Source organism: Nilaparvata lugens, chromosome 6, assembly GCF_014356525.2.
Source record: "Nilaparvata lugens isolate BPH chromosome 6, ASM1435652v1, whole genome shotgun sequence".
NCBI classification, from domain to species: domain Eukaryota; kingdom Metazoa; phylum Arthropoda; class Insecta; order Hemiptera; family Delphacidae; genus Nilaparvata; species Nilaparvata lugens.
Window position 1 is genome coordinate 28,429,543 of NC_052509.1, and position 21,138 is coordinate 28,450,680.

The 21,138-nt window shown below is 33.0% G+C and overlaps 1 protein-coding gene across 8 annotated transcripts in view; it reads left to right on the forward strand.

Moving 5' to 3' along the window:
• LOC120351873 overlaps positions 1-21,138 on the forward strand; it is an 87,812-nt gene that overhangs the window by 34,959 nt on the left and 31,715 nt on the right. For 5 of the 8 annotated variants that reach the window (XM_039430596.1, XM_039430594.1, XM_039430597.1 and 2 more), the window contains one exon: positions 9,703-15,004. In XM_039430596.1, coding sequence (XP_039286530.1) covers positions 9,739-14,205 — 4,467 coding nt within the window. In that variant the 5' untranslated portion in view covers positions 9,703-9,738 and the 3' untranslated portion in view covers positions 14,206-15,004. Of the gene's footprint in view, positions 1-9,702; positions 16,505-21,138 lie in introns of those variants that run through there. The other 3 variants (XR_005571596.1, XR_005571597.1, XM_039430599.1) reach the window with 2 other exon arrangements.

Here is a 21,138-nt window from a genome sequence, read left to right on the forward strand (position 1 = left end):
AATTTTTATTGAACATCTCATATATATGGCAACACAATTCATTAATACTTTAAAATTTTGAAGTTTTATTATTATAACAAAAGAATTTATACATAAGATTAAATTTCAGCATGTTCTAAATTGTACCATTTATTTTTTAAATAATTTCAGAATTTGAAGACTGTATAATAAGTACAAACATTTCAAGATTACAATACAAAGACAATCAAGATGAATAATGGGTAAATAAGTTCCCTAAAAAATACAAATAAGAGAAAAAGAAAAATTGAGTAAATAAATTTCCTAAATAATACAAGGAAGAGAAAGATTAATTAAAGCCTATCCTACATGTCAGTTCTAAACTTTCATAAGGAAGTATATTTAATAAAAATATACTGAAAATGAGAAAATGGGACATAATTTGCTCTGAAAAACCTAGTTACCTAATATAATACCTGACAAAAAATAGACATAATTAAAATATGTAATACATGATGAAAAAATATACCGCAAGCAAACAATTATTTACACTACAATGGATAGATTTTAGAAAAGTTAAGTAGTATCAACAATTTAAAGATTAGGAAAATAAGCTACTATTTTAACTTCCAAAATTATTTCAGAAAAAAAAATACAAATTTAAATGACTATGGACAAGATTGGTTAAGATATGCATCAATGAAGAAATTTACTGAACATTACACAAAGACAGGAAAGAATCGAAATTTGAAACGATTAAGGGCCAAGAAAAATAGGCTACAGGAAAGAAAAAAGACACAATTATGGACTCTTACCATACACTGTGTAGCAATTATGCTATTCTGAATCCCGGCATAACACAGGATTCCTAATCATTGTGTGCTTTCTGATGGTATTTCTTCATCATATATTGATTGACTCTCATAATTTTACCTGTACTTATCTCTTCAAGTTTGAAACACCCTTTATTGAGATCATCTCTTACTATGTAAGGTCCACGATATTTAGGACACAGCTTGGCAAAAAACTTCTTCAGCTTGCTCGACAAAATGTAATTTCGAATTACAACTAGATCATCAACCTTGAACTTATACTTGGGTTTATTATGCATATTCTGTTTGAATCTTCTGATGACACCTCTATTCTTTATTCTGTACAGTATTCGTTTGTTTCTGATACTTTCTTCTTCAAGTTCAAACTTATTTTCTACAGGATATTTGATATACTTTAAAACAAGATGTGCCAATTTATGATTCATCATAAGCTCCATGGGTATGTGACCAGTTGATTCATGAAAATTGTTGTTGATGACAAATTCAACCTTATCAATATACTTGTACCAAATATTATGCTTATTTACAGGAACGTAAGTTCTCAATATGTGATTTACCTCTTTCAATGGTCTTTCACTAAGATTTGCCTGGGGATGATAAACTGAAATGTAGTAATATTTTATACCTAATCTTTCCATAGATTCTTTCCACAATCTGCTTTGAAAACAAGTACCATTATCACTGATTATATATTCAAATTTACCAAATTCATTTACATATTATTCAACAACTTTTACTAAATTATGAGCGTTAGCCTTAACTATAGGATACAACTTTGAAAACTTAGTAAAGTCATCATGAATAATGCACATCCATTTGTATTTGCCACCTGGTAATTCTCCATAAACATCAATGAACACTTTGTGATGTTTTTTCTCAGAAATTGTGGTATGCATTTCTAATAATTTCTTCTCATTTGATGTCTTTACAAGTTGACAATACTTACAGTATCTTATATTTTTGGTAACAAGTCTGTAACAATATTTTATGTAAAAAGTTTCTTCAATAAATTTGCACGTTTTTGATATACCTACATGACCTAATCTTTCATGAAATTCAACTATCAATTCTTCATACAGTGCTGAAGGCACACAAACTTTCCAAAAACTATTCTTTCCAGATTTTCTAGTGAACAAAAGATCATCATTTACTTTAAAAAATTTGTTGATATTCAAATTACCTGTCTCTAACTTTTCTCTTACATTTTTTAACCAAACATCATCTTTTTGAAATTCTTTGATTTTCTTTACTATTTCAATTAACTTGTTATCACTCTTAATGATATTTAATACCTTGAATTCATTTGAACTTCGATTTTCTAAATTACCTTCATAATCAGTTCTAGAAATGATATCTGGCACAATGTTATCCTTTCCTGCTACAAATTCCCACTCAATATTAAAATTCTGTAATGCAAGAATCCATCTTCCCAGACGACCATGTCCTATCTTACATTTTTTTTAAAAAGGTCAAGGCTTTATGATCTGTACGGACAACTATTTTTTGATTACCAAAATAATTTTGAAGTTTCATTAAGCCAAATAATACAGCTAAACATTCTTTCTCACATATTGTGTAATTTAATTCAGATTTTGTTAAGCTTCTGCTAGCATATGCAATGACACAGTGTTCCTTATCTTCACCTACCTGAAATAACTCAGCTACAATTCCTACATCACTGGCATCAGTGGCCAAAATGAAATTTTTGTTATAATCAGGATGTTTCAAGATCACACAGTCGATGAACCTATCTTTAATTTCTTGAAAGGTATCATTATCTTTTTCAGTCCAAATGAATTTATTTTTCTTGCATAGAAGATGCTTAAAACGATTTGTCAGATATGAATAATTTTTCTGAAACTTTCTGTAAAAATTACAGAGACCTATGAATGACTGCAATTGTTTCAAATTTTGAGGAATGGGAAATTTCTGTATAGCATTTAGCTTAGAGTCATCTGCTTCAATACCATTTTTACTTATAATAAAACCCAAATACTTTATCTTATCTGCAATAAATTTCTATTTATTCAGTTTCAACTTCAAATTACTTTCCCTTAACTTATTGAATAATAATTCAATTCGACTGATATGTTGTTGAAGAGATATACTAGAAATGGCAAGATCATCAATATAAGCAATAGTAAACTCACAAACCTCTTCACCTAGCATTTTGTACAAGCACGGGTAAAAGGGTGAAGTAGTACTATGTTTTATACCCAGTTGAAAACAAAAATTTCTAAATTTAGAGCTTTTAAAAATGGAAGCATTATCAGAAATAATTAATTTGGGTGTAGAAAAACTTGCAAAAATATTTTTCAAAACCTTAATAACAGAATCTGAGTTGGCTTTTCTCAAAGCTGTTAACCACGAAAACTTTGAAAAGGTATCAATACAAGTAAAAATATGAACATTAGAGTTTGAGGTGCGAGGGAGAGGTCCTACTAGGTCTATATGAAAAGATTCCAGTGGTTCATTAGGAACCTTGGATGATAAAAATCCAAAATTCGTTGCATGAGCTGGCTTACTCTGAGCACAGATACTACACCTCTTCACAAGATATCTGATATCCTTTCTTAAATCCTTCCAATAAAAATTATCTAGAATTTTTCCTATAGTCTTAGCTGTGCCAGATGACCTCCTACAATACTTTCATGATAATATTTAAAAATCACAGGTACTAGGACCTTGGGAACTACGATTTTTAGTTTATCATGATTTCTTATTTTGATCACTAGTACCCCATTAGATAAACTGTATGGAATTGATCGTGGTTATCAGTGATTTTCTTTTTTATTTCCGATAATATAGCATCATTATCCTGATGTTGACCTATATCGGTGAAAGCTAATGGAAAATCAGTAATTTTCAAAGAGTTTATCAATTCCAATTCAGAATTAATATCCATATTTTCAAGAGAATTATCTAATTCAGGTAATTCGGGATCATCATGATACATTCTGGACAGAGCATCGGGTAACAAATTAACCTTCCCCGGTATATGCTCGGTTCGAAACTGAGAGGATAATAACCTAATGAGCCACCTGGCCAGACGCCCTAAATTTTTGTCTTGGCGGAGAATCCATGCAAGGGCATTATTATCAGTTTTTAGGACAAAAGGTGCATGTTCTAAGTACATACGGAATCTCTCCATCCCATGTATTGCCGCTAAACACTCTAATTCATAAGTGGAATATTTGCACTCTTGTTGGGTCAGCTTTCGCGAGGAGTAAGCAATTGGTTTCAAAGTGTCATTTACCTTTTGAGAGAGGACAGCAGATATCGCTTTAGAACTGGCGTCAGTAGCAAGCACAAATTCTTTATTAAAGTCGGCAGTTATTAAAATGGGCGGATTCATGATAGCCTTTTTTAGAGTTTGGAAAGCCCTTTCTTGTTCCTCACCCCATATAAACTTTGTATCCTTTTTCCTCAATTCGTTTAAAGGACAAGCAATTGTTGCCTAATTTGGAATAAATTTATGAAAAAAACCACACATTCCTATAAATCTAGATATTGCTTTTACATTTTTAGGTCTGGGATAATTCCTGATCGAATTAGTTCTACTAGGATCAATAGTTATTCCCTTCAAAGAATCAATACTCAATTTACTATCAAATGGAAATTTGAATTGAGGACAAAAGCCGAAATAATACCTCTTATTAAAGATATCGGGAACTAACTGAGTATGATGTATGAAATCAGCTCCTAGGATAATTGGCATAGAGAGAGTTTTGTGAATATAGAAGCGGAATTTCCAAGAGAAATGTTCAATTTTTATTTTAAGTAGAACAGTGTTAGATAATAATAACTTGCTTTTATTAGCGGTTACGCAAAGTTGATTATCTTCTACTATTTCAAGGTCAGAGCCACTTAACAATAGTTCATTGAAAACAGGTTTTGAGATAACACTAACGTCGGATCCTGAATCAATAAAGCCGCGTTTACACCGGAGTTGGCAATAAAAAATTGCCGATTTCGATTGCAGACGCTAGTTGCCGATGGAAGTCTGCAACTTGTACTTGCAACCTGGGCACATAGTTTGTTTTTAGGTCTGCAACCTGCAACTGCAACTAAACTTTACAGTATGTAGAAAATCAGACAGTATGTAGAATGTCGAGTGCTGAAGAGGTTGTTCTTGCTGCGGCAGCGTGTGTTATTTTATCAAAATGTAGAAAACCGAGAAGATACTGGGTTCGACCTTCATTGCAGGCAAGAGCAAAGTATAGCGGCAGCGATCTTTTAAATGATTTAAATCGAGATGATACAGATCCTTTGACGGGAGAATTGAGATGCGATGGCAGTGTAAAAAACTTTTAAGAATGTCAAGTGACGATTTTGAAAGTTTAATTGTTGGTATTGGACACATAATTAGTAAACAGGATACTAACTACAGGAAAGCAATTCCAGTGCGAGAAAGATTGGCTATTACATTGCGCTTTTTGGCGAGTGGCGACTCTTATACTAGTATCAGTTATTTGTTTAAAGTTTCCAAAAGTGCGATATCTATTTTAGTGCCAGAGATTTGTGAGGCTGTTATAGGTTTCCTGAAGGATAACATACAGGTGAGCAAAGAAAGAAAATTACTAAATATTGTTATTTTTAGATTCCTTTTATTTGTTTACGTTGTGCACTGAGTTGAATAAATCTAGACAAAAGTTAATTGTTAATAAATCTAGACAAAAAAAGTTGCAACCTGGTAGTGACTTGTTAATAAAATATGAACACAAAGTTAAGTTAATGTTCCAAAGTAACACAATTCATAAAATTAGAAATAATGTATACATCAAAAAAACTCCAAATCAAACAAAGAAACTCTATAGCTTAAGAAATATATAGCTTAGCTTGAGTAATGTATAGCTTAGCTTACATTATAGCTTACATTGCACTAGCACCAACAACAACCAAACAACAAAACACAAGTCACGACGACTAGCCTGCTTGAACTGAGGAACTGACGCAGCGCGACCACGTGGAGCCAACAGGCGGGAGGGGTAGCGGGGTAGTTGCAGACTCAAGTTGCAACTCAAGTTAGCGCTGCAACTCGCATTGCCAACCGGGGTTGGCAACCGCCTTTGATCTTTACCGACTCCGGTCGGAAAACCAAATTTCGATTGCCAACTCGCAAAATCGGTCTCCAACCCCGGTTGGCAATGCGAGTTGCAGCGCTAACTTGAGTTGCAACTTGAGTCTGCAACTACCCCGCTACCCCTCCCGCCTGTTGGCTCCACGTGGTCGCGCTGCGTCAGTTCCTCAGTTCAAGCAGGCTAGTCGTCGTGACTTGTGTTTTGTTGTTTGGTTGTTGTTGGTGCTAGTGCAATGTAAGCTATAATAATGTAAGCTAAGCTATACATTACTCAAGCTAAGCTATATATTTCTTAAGCTATAGAGTTTCTTTGTTTGATTTGGAGTTTTTTTGATGTATACATTATTTCTAATTTTATGAATTGTGTTACTTTGGAACATTAACTTAACTTGTGTTCATATTTTATTAACAAGTCACTACCAGGTTGCAACTTTTTTGTCTAGATTTATTAACAATTAACTTTTGTCTAGATTTATTCAACTCAGTGCACAACGTAAACAAATAAAAGGAATCTAAAAATAACAATATTTAGTAATTTTCTTTCTTTGCTCACCTGTATGTTATCCTTCAGGAAACCTATAACAGCCTCACAAATCTCTGGCACTAAAATAGATATCGCACTTTTGGAAACTTTAAACAAATAACTGATACTAGTATAAGAGTCGCCACTCGCCAAAAAGCGCAATGTAATAGCCAATCTTTCTCGCACTGGAATTGCTTTCCTGTAGTTAGTATCCTGTTTACTAATTATGTGTCCAATACCAACAATTAAACTTTCAAAATCGTCACTTGACATTCTTAAAAAGTTTTTTACACTGCCATCGCATCTCAATTCTCCCGTCAAAGGATCTGTATCATCTCGATTTAAATATCGCTGCCGCTATACTTTGCTCTTGCCTGCAATGAAGGTCGAACCCAGTATCTTCTCGGTTTTCTACATTTTGATAAAATAACACATGCTGCCGCAGCAAGAACAACCTCTTCAGCACTCGACATTCTACATACTGTCTGATTTTCTACATACTGTAAAGTTTAGTTGCAAGTTGCAGGTTGCAGACCTAAAAACAAACTATGTGCCCAGGTTGCAAGTACAAGTTGCAGACTTCCATCGGCAACTAGCGTCTGCAATCGAAATTGGCAATTTTTTATTGCCAACTCCGGTGTAAACGCGGCTTTAGAGCTCTTATTTTTAACTTATTAAATGTTTTAATTTTCTTTCTCTTACTCCTACATTTTATTCCCTTTAATTTCTTTTTGTCTACTGAAGATGTATTTTCTTTCTTCCTGTTACCAGTTTCTTTGACAGATCTTAAATAATTTACACCTCTATTATTATTATTACTATTCATCTTAAAAGTCCTGCTATGAATTGACCTTTCTATTTTTTTTATTTTCTCGGCTTAGTCCGGATTTTTTATGATTGCAGTTTGAAGCATAGTGCCCTAATTCATTACATTTATAGCAAGTTATTTTACTCGTGTCCCAGTTTCTATTTTCTCTAGAAGGATTCTGACTACCACTATTCCTGTAATTGTGTCCCTTATTATCTATCGCTTTAATTAAATTATATCATAATGTATCCAGTGTCCATAATGGAAGTAATTGAACTACTCAAAATTAATGGCTTACTGGTCCCTCATAGATTTATAGTATTCCTGGTGATTGAGCCTGTCTTTTTCAGTGTTGTCTATTAATAATAAAGCTTAATTTACAACTAGCTTACCCAGCGAACTTCGTACCGCCAATGTATCTCATGTTACACTTGACTTTATTTGGTGAATCATGAAATTTATCTGACAATCAACATGTTCATTTACATCTCAATACGAACTTTCTATGTGCTTGGTCATGCAGCATTCATTATTCCGAAAACATATTATTCTTCTCAATCAATTGGTAGTAATATCTATCAGTAAAGTTTTCAATTAAAAAAAAAGGTTATATCAGTGTTTCAAAGAAAAATATTCAATGTTTTCATAGCTGTAGATTGTCGATATATGGTCCAGGAAATATGCGATGTACGATGAATCACACAGAATTCCATATTCTTTCCATTTTAGGATGTATATAAGCTAAGCTAAATTCAAAAAAATGTAAATTATTCTTTCATTCTTCAGTAATTAATGAATGCAATATGAATACTATACAATAATTTTTTTCAACATTTTCCAGTTTCTCAATGATAGGGGAGTGATGATATTATTTGTATAGGTCTTTTAAGGAACCATTATCAACAGCTGGTACCAATCAACTAAACTTCAACTCCAAACTACCGTTTTAATACCAGTACACAATAATATTTATCACAGGGTGATATGTTTATTACAGCTGGTAACTTTAGATGCTAAATCATATTATCACAATATGATCTTGAATCATGATCATTTTTTCGTTCTTCAGTAGCCGCTCGGCCGAAAATTTCGAAAACATATGTCTGTAAAATAGATTAATAAATAATTATTATTAGCCCCCCTATTAAAATTTCTGTTCAGAAACCATCCCCAATATTCCCAACATATTCCCAACACAACATAATTTTCATGTCGTTATGTCAAGTAGTTTTCAAGTCTACAGGGAACAAACAAACATACAAACAAACAGACATTCATTTTTTTATAAATAGATTTCCATTCGGCTCAAACAAAAGCCTCTCTAAAGGAAGGTAGAATGATAAGGATTCTGTTCTGTTGTTTTAACATTTTTTTAAATCACTTTCAAAAAGTTCATGTAGTACCTACTATTGTGTTTGAGAGACTGCTGGCGCTATCATAGTTTCACCACTATTCTTTTCCACAGTCCTATCTCTTGCTGTCGTAAACTATATCTATAATAATTATATAAAGTAAAGAGCTGGCTTATGCACGTACGGGATAGGAAAATTATGTTTGACGCATCATCACGTCTGAACTACTGGTCTATTTAACTTGAAATTTTGCTTAAAGATTTTCAATTAACCAAGGATGGTTATAGGCCTATTCTCAATTCTTCAAAATTTCATTACGTCAAGTTTTCATTTTGTCAAGTTCTAAAATAGACCCTTGCGAAGCACGGGTTCTTGCTAGTATTCTCTATAATAATTATTAATAATTTTTCAATACCACTATATTTCCAATACAAAAATACAATATAAAGCCAATACCAAATTATAGTGGTATTGATAACATCAACGTCTTGTTCTTTCAATTATGGAGAAATACCACAATATTCCTTACCAAACAGTCATATTATTTTCTAAAGGTCTTATCTATACAAGGATGATAATAATATTCATGTAATATTTTAGTATTGCCTTATAATATTATTAAATAATAACTTATATCGTTCTATAAAACTCAAAGTCAAGGCTTCATTTTTCAATGTTTTCTGAATCCTTTTCAACAAACTAGCTGAGGTCGGTCCCTGAATTATAAGGATTAATTAAAACCAATATCTTATTCTTCATGGTAGGCTTTATATTATTGATGAATGATTCAACTGTCATCGTATTAGAATAGAAATGTTTTTCCTTCATCAAACACATACTAATAGTGTCAAAGATTATAAAACTAGTAGATACAGAAAATAAGAAGTCAATAAGATCAATAATCACTGTTTTCAAACTCCTGCAAAGAATACAGAGATTGGCCTACCAATTCCTTCAATTTTTAATTTCATTCATCTATTCATCCATTGATTTGGAATTGAAATTAAATTCATCTATTGATTTTAATTTTTTTGACAACCCACTAAAAAAAAATCCTTCCTCTTTCCTTCATGTGGCCCTTTAATATAAAGTCTCTAGAATAATATGTTATAAGTCTATTAATATTCACTTTGTTGATTGTTTTGCAGTTATTCTTCAAACACCATTTGCCCTCACTGGCTGAAATGGATGTGAACGGTGAGCAGTCACTGGCTGGAATGGATGTGAACGGTGAGCAGTTACTGGCTGAAATGGATGTGAACGGTGAGCAGTCACTGGCTGAAATGGATGTGAACGGTGAGCAGTCACTGGCTGAAATGGATGTGAACGGTGAGCAGTCACTGGCTGAAATGGATGTGAACGGTGAGCAGTCACTGGCTGAAATGGATGTGAACGGTGAGCAGTCACTGGCTGGCAACAATGCCATATTGAATGGCTTATTGAGCCATGCCAATGTCATGCATTTCTTGATGGAATCCAATAACCAAACACATGAAGATATTCGGATCACTTGTCTGATTATCAAGAGCCATCCTTTAAGTAACTGGGGCATTCAGACGAATGCAATCTACATCAGGGAGAAGTTCAACTACTCCCAGAAATCTCGTCCTCGTCAAAGAACAGAATCGACTCCACATTGTTCACCCCATTTGGAAACACCAACCACATCTCACTTGAAAGAACCAGTAGTTTTTCCACTAAATGAAGATGAAAACATTGAAAATCCTGATGAAGGCTTATGGAGTACATCCCTAGAATTACCTGATACAACTTTGCTTAAAAGCTATATGTGTCGAATGCTGGATTTTATCAAAATGGGGAACGAATCAGTATATTTAAGCCAACTTAATGATGTAATTATGTTTAATTATGGATTGAGCTTTCTAGGGCGAGTTCTGAAAAATACAAATCTTACTTCTTTGGCTCTTGGAGAAAATCATCTCACATCTGAGTTGCTTAATGATTTTGCCAAGCACTTACCAGAATCTCATATCAATTCACTGGATTTAAGTTATAATTTTGATTTGAATACTAAATTAGGAAAAGATAGAATGAACTTTTTGGCTACAATATTGAAAGATACTAAAATAACAAATCTCAATCTTGCCGGCAATGGCTTGAACTTGAAATTGTTGGCTCCCAGTTTGAAAGGTACAAAAATGAAGTCTCTTGATTTAACTGGATGTGGTATACAAGATGATGATTTCAAGTTCTTAGCTGATGTTCTAAAAGACACGCAAATCACCACACTTGACCTCAGTGATAATTGCTTAAAATGTGATAGCTTGATGATATTGGCACCGTGTTTGGTAAATACGAAGATAATCTCTCTTTCATTGCAAAATAATATACTTATTGGCATTAATGGGTTGAATTGTTTAGCTGCGGTTCTGAAAGACACGCAAATCACATCACTTGATATCAGTTTGATAGAATTGAACAGCGAATTCATTAAAACATTGACATTGTCCTTAGTTGATACAAAAATTACAACTCTCAAGTTTAGCTCCAATTATTTGTGTAGTGATGGTCTGAAATATCTATCTCAGTTTCTAAAGGACACTCAGATTACCTCAATTGATGTTAGCAATTTTGGTTCAGAAGACAACACCGCAGTGTCAATGTTTTTTAATAGTTTGGTTGGCACGAAAATAATCTCACTCAGTCTGACTTATTGTCATGAAAACATGCCGACTCTTGATAGTTTGGCAAACGTTCTGAAAGATACTCCCTTAACTAGTCTTAAGATAAGTGTTACTAGTCCTATGATTGATGATGATGATAATAATTGGATGAGTTCCGTTGCCCAGTGCTTGGCTGATTCAAATATAACTTCATTATACTTGGATGGATTGTCGGGTAGTGATATTAAATGTCTAGCAGAAGTTTTAATGTCTACAAAAACCACGTCTATCGATATTAGAGGAATTGAGCATCACCATGATAGCTTGAAGTTGCTTAAAGTGTGTTTACTGAATGCGAATATTACACATTTATGTTGGAAGTGTGATTCAATAATATTATCGGATGATCTTGAGAACACAGATAATACTTATGAGAACAGCTTTGGTAAATTGCTGCAAAACTCACAAGTCACCTCAATTGACCTATCTGACAATGATATGTATGGCGGAAGCATGAGACTATTAGCACCTTCAATGGTGTATTCAAAATTATCAAGTCTCAACTTGAGTAATAATTGTTTGGGCCCAGATGGTATCCAGTCTTTAGTTTCAGTTCTTGGATCTACTCAGATTACATCACTGAGTCTTGCTAGAAATTATTTGGATTGTGATAGCATAATGAACCTTGTCATGAGTTTGCCAAAAACAAAAATAACATTCCTCAATATCAGTATCAACACCATTTGTTGTAGTGCTTTTTATTTGGCTTCTGTTCTGGAGAAAACTAAATTAACTTCTCTTGATCTTAGTAATGGATATTTTTGTGGAGATAATGCTCATCTTAATGTCTCTAAGAGTTCGCATTTCAGTGATAATTCACTTAATTTGAGTGGATTTAGATTATGTTCTTTTAAAATATTTTCTTTGTGTAAACAGCTGAGTGTAGTCAATATCACCTCTCTGAACCTTAGCAATGTATGCATGAATTGCGATAGCATGAACTATCTCTCACTTGGCTTGGCAGGATCACAAATTGATTCACTTGATTTAAGTTGGAACTCAATAGGTTGGGCTGGTGCATTGCATTTGGCTAGAAATCTTGTATCCACTAAAATTTCAAAATTAACACTAGAAAAAAATAACATTAATTGTAAAGGTTTAAAGTATTTGGCACAAGGTTTATTAGGATCTCACGTAACATCACTGAACGTGTCGTCCAATTGCATTGGAGACGAAGGTGTTAGATACTTAGCTAAACATCTTGTTGATACTCAAATATCTCATCTCTACCTTTTCAGTAACAATATAACTTGCAGAGGAGCTTTTTATCTGTCTCAAGTGTTGGCTCAGATTTTCTGGTTGAATGTTTCAAGTAATAGAATTGGTTGTGATGGCGTCAAGTATTTGGCGCATGGACTTCGTGGGTCCCGAATGTGGTTACTCAATCTAGCTTCCAATTTAATAGGAGATGAAGAGGTCGAGTATCTATCTGAGTACCTTAAAATCACAACTACTCAAATGGATGAACTTGATTTACGTGGCAATCAAATCTCGCCCCAAGTGGCTCACCAGGTATGCACAAGTGTTCTACAATGTAATCATAATACTACTGTTATAGTGGACTTTAAAAACATTATGGAGAATCCACCAATGAACCAAGATGTGCCATTTTCATCTCAATGGAAAACATATTTCAACAACGATGAACGTTTGAATCTTTTCAGATATCCAGGATGCTCTATTGAAATCAATCATGCATTCTGGCACAATAAGAAAATAGAAAATCTCATAAAATTTGCCAACTATCGTAAAACTGGTATCAGTAATCTTATACTACTAGAAATTTCATCTCAGTTTTCTGGTTTATTTGATAATATTTATATTACTGAAATTGAAGTCAATGGTAATTTTGGAAACTCTTCTATTGTTCCAATATTATTTCAGAAAAGCAAAGTTTTGGGGATTGAAATTAAAAACTGCCGAAAAAGTACTCTAGAATTAGTTACACAATTAACTGTGATTTCAGTCCAGCTCAGCTATATAGAAGAGGAGATCATTTTAAGAGATCTCAGTAAAATAATTGATGGACGCAAAAGCACTTTCTGTAACATAATGTATCTTGATCTAAGAAATAATAACTTGGGAGAAAGCGAAAATGGGATTGAATATTTAGCAAAAACTTTAGCAGATTCTCTTGTAATATCTTTGAATTTGAGCCATAATAAATTAGTGGAAGAAGATATGTCATTACTTGCCCAAGTCCTTCCCCAAACCAGAATCAATTACATTGATCTCTATGCAAATAATATAAAATACATGGGATTCAAATGTCTAATGGATGTTGTTGAAAAAACAAGGATTTGTTGGATTTCACTCGCAGAAAATGGCATAGAAAATGGACTGGTTGAAAACATTAATTTATCTCCATACATTGTACCACGAAATGATACTCCAATCGAATTCCAAATACGATACCTGTTCAAACATTTGGTATCGTTCAACACTGACAATCAATTGGAATTTATTGTTCCTGGAGACGAATCAATGTTGTCTATCATTCATTATCCTCTTTTAATTAAACACTTGTTGGAGACTCCTAGCCTCAAAATTCATGTCTATGATATTTTCTACATGTTAACTAGAAGACATGACATTCATATTTTTAATAAAACTGATGATTTCATCCAAGAAATAATTGAAAGGTTTTTGTCATTTTTCTTGAATAATTTGCCAAAGCTTGTAGAGAGATTCGGTTATGAGAGTTTTGTGGATCTCGTCAAGGAGTGCGAGGATTTAGGTTTGATTGAGATTGTTAGAGATCTACTTGTGCATAGACCTCTATATTTCGTGAATAATGAGCAGACTATTCTGCACCCATTCATCTACAAAATGCTACATAAATATGGCATGACAATATACCATAAAGACATTGAACCTAATAAGAAACAACAGATAATTTCTTTCTTTGAAAATCATTTAGATCTTTATTGTGCACAAGAAATTATCAAAATATTAAACTGTTACTAGTTTCTTTAGCTGTAATACAGTTACCACAGTTTGGCCCGGTTGCACAAAAGCCGGTTAAATTTTAACTGTGATTAATGCCACGAGAACCATCAGTTCTCGTGGAATTAATCACCTCATTTCGTCATATCTTAGATATGCCTGTAATTTAGCCTGTAATTTTGTGATTGTATTTAATTGATTGGTTCTCGTGGAATCAATCACAGATAAAATTTAACCGGCTTCGAAAAGACGGCTTCTCTGATTGGTTCTCGTGGAATTAATCACGGTTAAAATTTAACCGGCTTTTGTGCAACCGGCACTTTATATTTTAATCATTCACTAATGAATTGATCTTTTTTATCTCTGTTCATTTTTATTGACTGTATGTAAGTGCATTATCAATAACTTACTATAATATTATCAACCAGTTACTGTTATGTATGAGAAATAAGATTGTTTAGCTGTAAGAATTAAGCATTGTGGAATAAGATTAATATTATTAAGTATTACTCAACTAGTAATTTGATAATATAGATTATTTTATTATATAATCCAAACTGTAAATTTATACTGTATAATATAGTGTAGATATAAAAACTCTACTTAAGAGTAGACGTACGTTTATAATTTGCAATGAATTGTTAATAAACATTGTTACAATTTTTTTTAGTATCTGTGCATTACTATTCGGAAAGTTATAAAATTCGTTTTTTAGAATAAAAATTGTGTATTGTGGACTTGAATTCACTTGACCGTGTTATGAAGTTTAAAAAGTACTAAGTTGTAGCTTTCGAAGATCAAATATACCGGCTTATTCCAGTAGCCTTTATTCCATATTCCAAGTAATAATACAGTTCGGTAGATTATTACTTTTTTGCCAAGTTATTATTAATCACCAAGAGAGGTATTTCTATTGAACGTTGTGCATTGACGCAATTGATGATACAGCATATTCCTATAACAGGTCTCTTTGATTGAATAGGAATGAATCAGTTGGTAACATAGAATATAGTTTTTGAATCCTTGTTAGACTTTCAATCGCCTATAATAAAAGCGATATTATGAATTCATTCACAAAATATTTATTATTAGCTCTGGGGACAGTAGACCTAGCGCTCTGTAAGTTACATTGACCTGTAGTTATGTATTTCAAAAAAAAAATAATTTTATGTCTAGTAAAAATCCTAATTATGGAATATATTAATTGTAGCACAAAGAGCAGAAAAATTAAAATTGAAAACTCAGACTATAGAAATCACTATGGAAGAGTTGTTATCAATAATGAATTATTATCAATGATTAAGCATGAGTCTCAAGTAAAGCGGGTCATCCATCCAGGTGAACACATGATCCATTCAGGAACATATTATTCCTGCAATGTTCATCTTCCATGTGTTTAAAAATTACTTAATAGATTTATTTTTCTAGTTTTCTATTACATTATCTATAGCCTACGAAATCATTGATACAAATGAATGTTTTGTTCTTCCAATAGAATGCTATTTTACTGGGCTTCAAATTATCATATTGTAGTTATTTGTAATAGGCATAAAAACAATAGAATCATTAACAACATAAACTGCATTATCAAAAATTCTTGATTTTCACCCCTTAATATCCGCCAGTTTTGGTGGGGGAGGGATTTTTCCGTTAATGTCACCGACAACCATTGGGCTGGTTAGTCTTTCCATTGTCCACCAACTACAGTATGGACCCGCCGCAACCTATGTCCCGGACTGGCAACCGGCTACTGTAAAAACTCTACTTTTTGTAGGTTATGTTACTACAGTTGCCGGCTCTATATGTGTGAAGTTACAACATAACAACCTTGTTTTTACGGTACACGGATCCCCCCCTTAACTTTGAAATATTTTCTTACAGAAAATATTCCTAAGTAGGTACAGTAAATATATAAACTTGACTCATCACATTTTCCTTTTATACACAAACTCAACTCAATCCATCTCTTCAAATATGAATGTGCACTTGAGACTGAGCAATGCAAAAAATTGACTGCTTTAAATACTCTATTTACAGTTTATCTTTATAACATACATTTCATTATATCTGTACATTAATTACAGTACATTGAAATCCAACCACTCATTCTATTTACATTCTCTCACTTCAAGGGTTCAATGTGAAAAGCCTTTGTTCTTCTTCTACTCTCAGCTGCAACAGTTTCATTCCCTTGTAACTGCATTGGTAGTATTTCTACATGGCCTGAAGCCAAATTGTTTTTTAGTAAAAATACCAAAGCTTTCAAAATGATTTGATATCTGGTCTTGCATTATGGCCTCAAATACTTTGAATATTACAGGTAGGCTACAATTGATATTAGACTGTAATTTTTCAAGTTTTTTCTTATCGGCTTTTTTATGTACAAGTATTATACCTGAATGTTTTCAATACACTTGGAAAAATCTGGTGTGGTACACTCACACAACTTTCCTTGCTCATTGAACTGTAAGCCTCATTCTCAAACGAGAATAATGTAGGGGAATAACATAATGACAATTGGCGGCAACGTATTTGCAACTACGATCAGACTACTGTATATGTGTAGCCTATATATATATAATTATTGTTTTCAGAGTACTTTTTCCTTTGTGTTAATTGTGAAATTCGATGATTTTTTTCTAAATTCGTCAAAGCAGCTGTTCTACAGATGAAATATCTTGACTATGACTGTGTACTTTTTATAAACTGCTCTACCTACCTACCTCTTGCACGAGAAGGAGGTTACAAAGTCCATTTCTCAAGGATGGAAGGACCACATTAGTTTCCCAGGAAAAAGACTCATGCCAGTTGATAGATCTGATAAATAAATATACAGGGTATGAATTTGAAAAAAATCGTTAGAGCCGTTTTTGAGAAAATCGTGAAAAACATGGTTTTTTGGTAACTGCCATTTTTCTCAAGAATATTACGGAGCTCATGCAATTTTCCCAGAAATGAGACTCATGTCAGTTGACAGGGCTTATAAATAGCTATCCATGGTATGAATTTGAAGAAAATCGTTAAAGCCGTTTTCGAGAAAAACATGGTTTTTTAGTCATTTTCCGCCATTTTTCTCAAGAATATTACGGAGCTCCTGAAATTTTCCCAGAAATGAGACTAATACCAGTTGATAGGGCTTATAAATAGCTATCCATGGTATAAATTTGAAGAAAATCGTTAGAGCCTTTCTCGAGAAAACTGTGAAAAACATGGTTTTTTAGCCATTATCCACCATTTTTCTCAAGAATATTACAGAGCTCCTGAAATTTTCCCAGAAATGAGACTCATGCCAGTTGATAGGGCTTATAAATAGCTATCCATGGTATAAATTTGAAGAAAATCGTTAGAGCCGTTTTCGAGAAAACCGCGAAAAACATGGTTTTTTAGTAATTATCCGCCATTTTTTCCGCCATCTTGGATTGAATTTTATTGAATTTCTTATTGTCGGATCCTCATGGTACACACACACACAGACCAACACCCAAAAATCATGTTTTTGGACTCAGGGGGTCTTGAAACGTCTAGAAAACTGGAAATTCGGGTGTCTTAATTTTTTTGGAAAGCAATACTTTAGGGCAAGGAAAGTAAAAATGACCTTGCAAACCAAACATTCATTAAAAAGGTAACTCAAAATTTCAGATATATAAGTTGCATTTTTCTTGTTTCCATAGGTTTTCCAGTGCTTTAAATTAGTTTTATAGGTATTATTTGTAATCAAACATTTTATTCGATTTTATCTGTTAATTAGGTATATGACCGGTAGCTTAACTTATGGAAAAAAGTTGGGTGGGAAAACGTCTAGGGAGCCTATGCATATGAACAGTAACACATCCGATTGATCTAATAGAAAAATATTTCAATATTATTGAATGTGAGAAGACATATTACTCAAATAAATTAAAACAGATGAAGTGGTTAAAAATAGGAAGCGAATTCAACAATTTTAATTGACCGAACGTAGTGAGGTCTATGTTTTAACTCGGATTTTCTTTCATCTGTCTGTATGTAATGCGATTATGGCCAAACGCATTGATGAAATTCGATGAAATTTGGCAGGAATATTTCTTTTTCAACTGCGCGTCGATGTATACACAAGTTTTTTTTTAAATTTCGCATTTTAAGGATAATATATGAAAAGAAAAGGAATTCCTCCATACTCTGATATCAGGAACTTATATTATATCATCTACTCTGAAGATAGGATCAATCAGACTATAGAATTTATTATTCATAATGAATCAGCTGACAAGTGGATTACACAGATGTTCTGGAGAAGCCATGTCATCTTACTTGACACTGGGGAGCGACACAAGTGTCTATTTCTAAAAGGTCTATAGTTTCAATCAAGGTACCTAGAATACATTGCATTCCAGGTGCATTGGTTTCAATCAAAGACCCTAAAGATTTATGAATTTTTAAGGTCTTTGGTTTCAATATTTTGTTTTGCCGTCAAGGTATTATCATGAACCAGAAGGTTTAACAAACCCCCAAACATCAGTTTCTTCTTTAAGAAGAGAAATAATTTTTTTCAATTTTAAAAACTAAAAGCTGATCAGACAGTTTTGGCTGACAGAGTAAAGACGCTGAGGAGAAGGTAGAAGTGGGGCTAGCATTCTAGTCTCCCCTCCAGCCAGCTAATGGAAAAAGCTTTCCACTTTTCTTCTGAATAATTTCACACACTTTTCCATCGCCTACCTCCAGAGACAGACCAAGCTGACCCGTGGCTGGACATCCCCTGGTTTTCCATTCAGACCATGGCAAGTTAGGATGGACATCAACTGTATAACGGTACCGTTCCAATTTCAATCTATTCTTCAATATTTTTTTCAATGTTTAGAAATTCCAAATGAATTAAGCCTTGAATCATGTTTTTAAAACGTTCAGATAACTTGTTTAAATAAAAAACACAATAATCAAATAGTCCAACACAATTCTGTCTAACGTTTTGTAAAATCATTGGCAACAAGTTTATTTTAATTTTCCAAATTGATTAAATTCTCAAAATTCCATAACCTTCCTTAATTGTTTTGTATTAAAATAGAAGTAGCATAACTAATTTTATAAAACCAAAATACGTTAAAATTCACATTTAAATCTCACAGAAATTTCTTTATTTCAATAAAATAAATCTGACTCCTAATAAAAATGTTTTCCTTTCAAATTCCAAAAACACATCTAAAAAAAAAAACATCTAGTTGGTAATATTAAAAAAAAAACCAACACTGCTTAAGCTCTACCATCAAATACTACGCAACAACAATTTTACAGTGTTCCCGTCTGGGAACTGGTGGATCGCCCCCTTTTTTTCAAAGGTTTCTAATGTGGTAATTGAAATTATTGATTTCTCTATGTTTGCTCAATTAGTTGTATCATTCGAGGGGTAAGTCGAGATGTCTGAACTGATTGCTAGTGAACATGAGTCATTGATTGTTTCGATTCCTTCCTTAAAGATTTTTGAACATGTTTGATTAAATAATTACTTTTAGAAACAGGTCACCAATCATTTATTACAAATGATGGATACCACTGTTCAATCATTTAATGTTACAGTATTATGCGTGCACATCAGTATCAATTTCCTAACATCTGAAAAAAATATATATAAATAAATATTTATAGCCTATTTTGATTGTAGAAAATTAATTTTCATCAGATGGGAAGATTATCATGGAACTGGATAGATTACATCATGGTAGAATACAAATTCAAACGTGAACTGAGTTTGTTAACATTTCAAACCGGTGACATTAGATACTTGTGGATGAGAAACCTGCATGAGGTCTACTGTTCACAGAACTACTAGTAAACTATTTTAAACTACTGTCTAATGAATAAACTAACTAACTTATAACCAAATCGAAAAATATGGTGAGGCACACACACACAACTTTCCTTGCCGTTATGAAAATTGATCACCTCTGACGCTAGTGTTCACGCACATCTCAAGTTTACTATTCGAAGATCTCAGCCAGCTCGTGACAGGACATTAACGCTAGACACACGAGGTCTGCTATCTCTTCATAGTGAATGATTTAATAGAATCAAGGGTTGCCAAAAATTTGCAAATGAATAATCACATTTTCTTGAATTTCAAGCTTATTTTCAATTTTAGGTGAAAATGTTACTGAACATTAATTGTGGAGATTTTCATGCTCAATCTTTTTCACTTAATTTTTTTGTTTTTGTATGTTCAATAAAAGTAGCAATGAATTGCTGATTCTTATTCCTCAAATCCTCTTCTCCACATTTAGTAATGTAAGAAAAAGTGATCATTCTATAGAATTTACAAGGAGCTTGAATATCCAAACAGTAATGAGTTATCCTCTGCTTTGTAATGGGTAGCATGTATGCTTTCGGATATGAATTCTAGAGTGTGATCAAATCATTGTATCACAAGGGATATATTTTTCCAGTTATATTTCCCAGAACAGCATCCAATAGTATTCAGTCAGTGTTCACTTACAGCTCGCTGGAAGCTGCAATGAGCTTGGATATAGTTGTTAAAGTATATATAATAAACAACAAGTAAATAGATATGCACCGTGCCATGATGTAGTCACCCCATCATGACTCACTTCTCGATTCCTTGTTATCATTAGTAGGAAGAAGTATCATATTCTATATAATTTAAGTCTTTAAACATAAATCCTCTATGGTGTAGTGGCTAGCATGTCAGCTTTCCAAGTTGGAGGTTCCAGGTTCGAATCCAAGGCAGTAAAGGTAAGTATAAAAGGTCAGTATCAACAGAACCAGAGGATATATATATTTTGTTTTTTGTATGTTCAATAAAAGTAGCAATGAATTGCTGATTCTTATTCCTCAAATCCTCTTCTCCACATTTAGTAATGTAAGAAAAAGTGATCATTCTATAGAATTTACAAGGAGCTTGAATATCCAAACAGTAATGAGTTATCCTCTGCTTTGTAATGGGTAGCATGTATGCTTTCGGATATG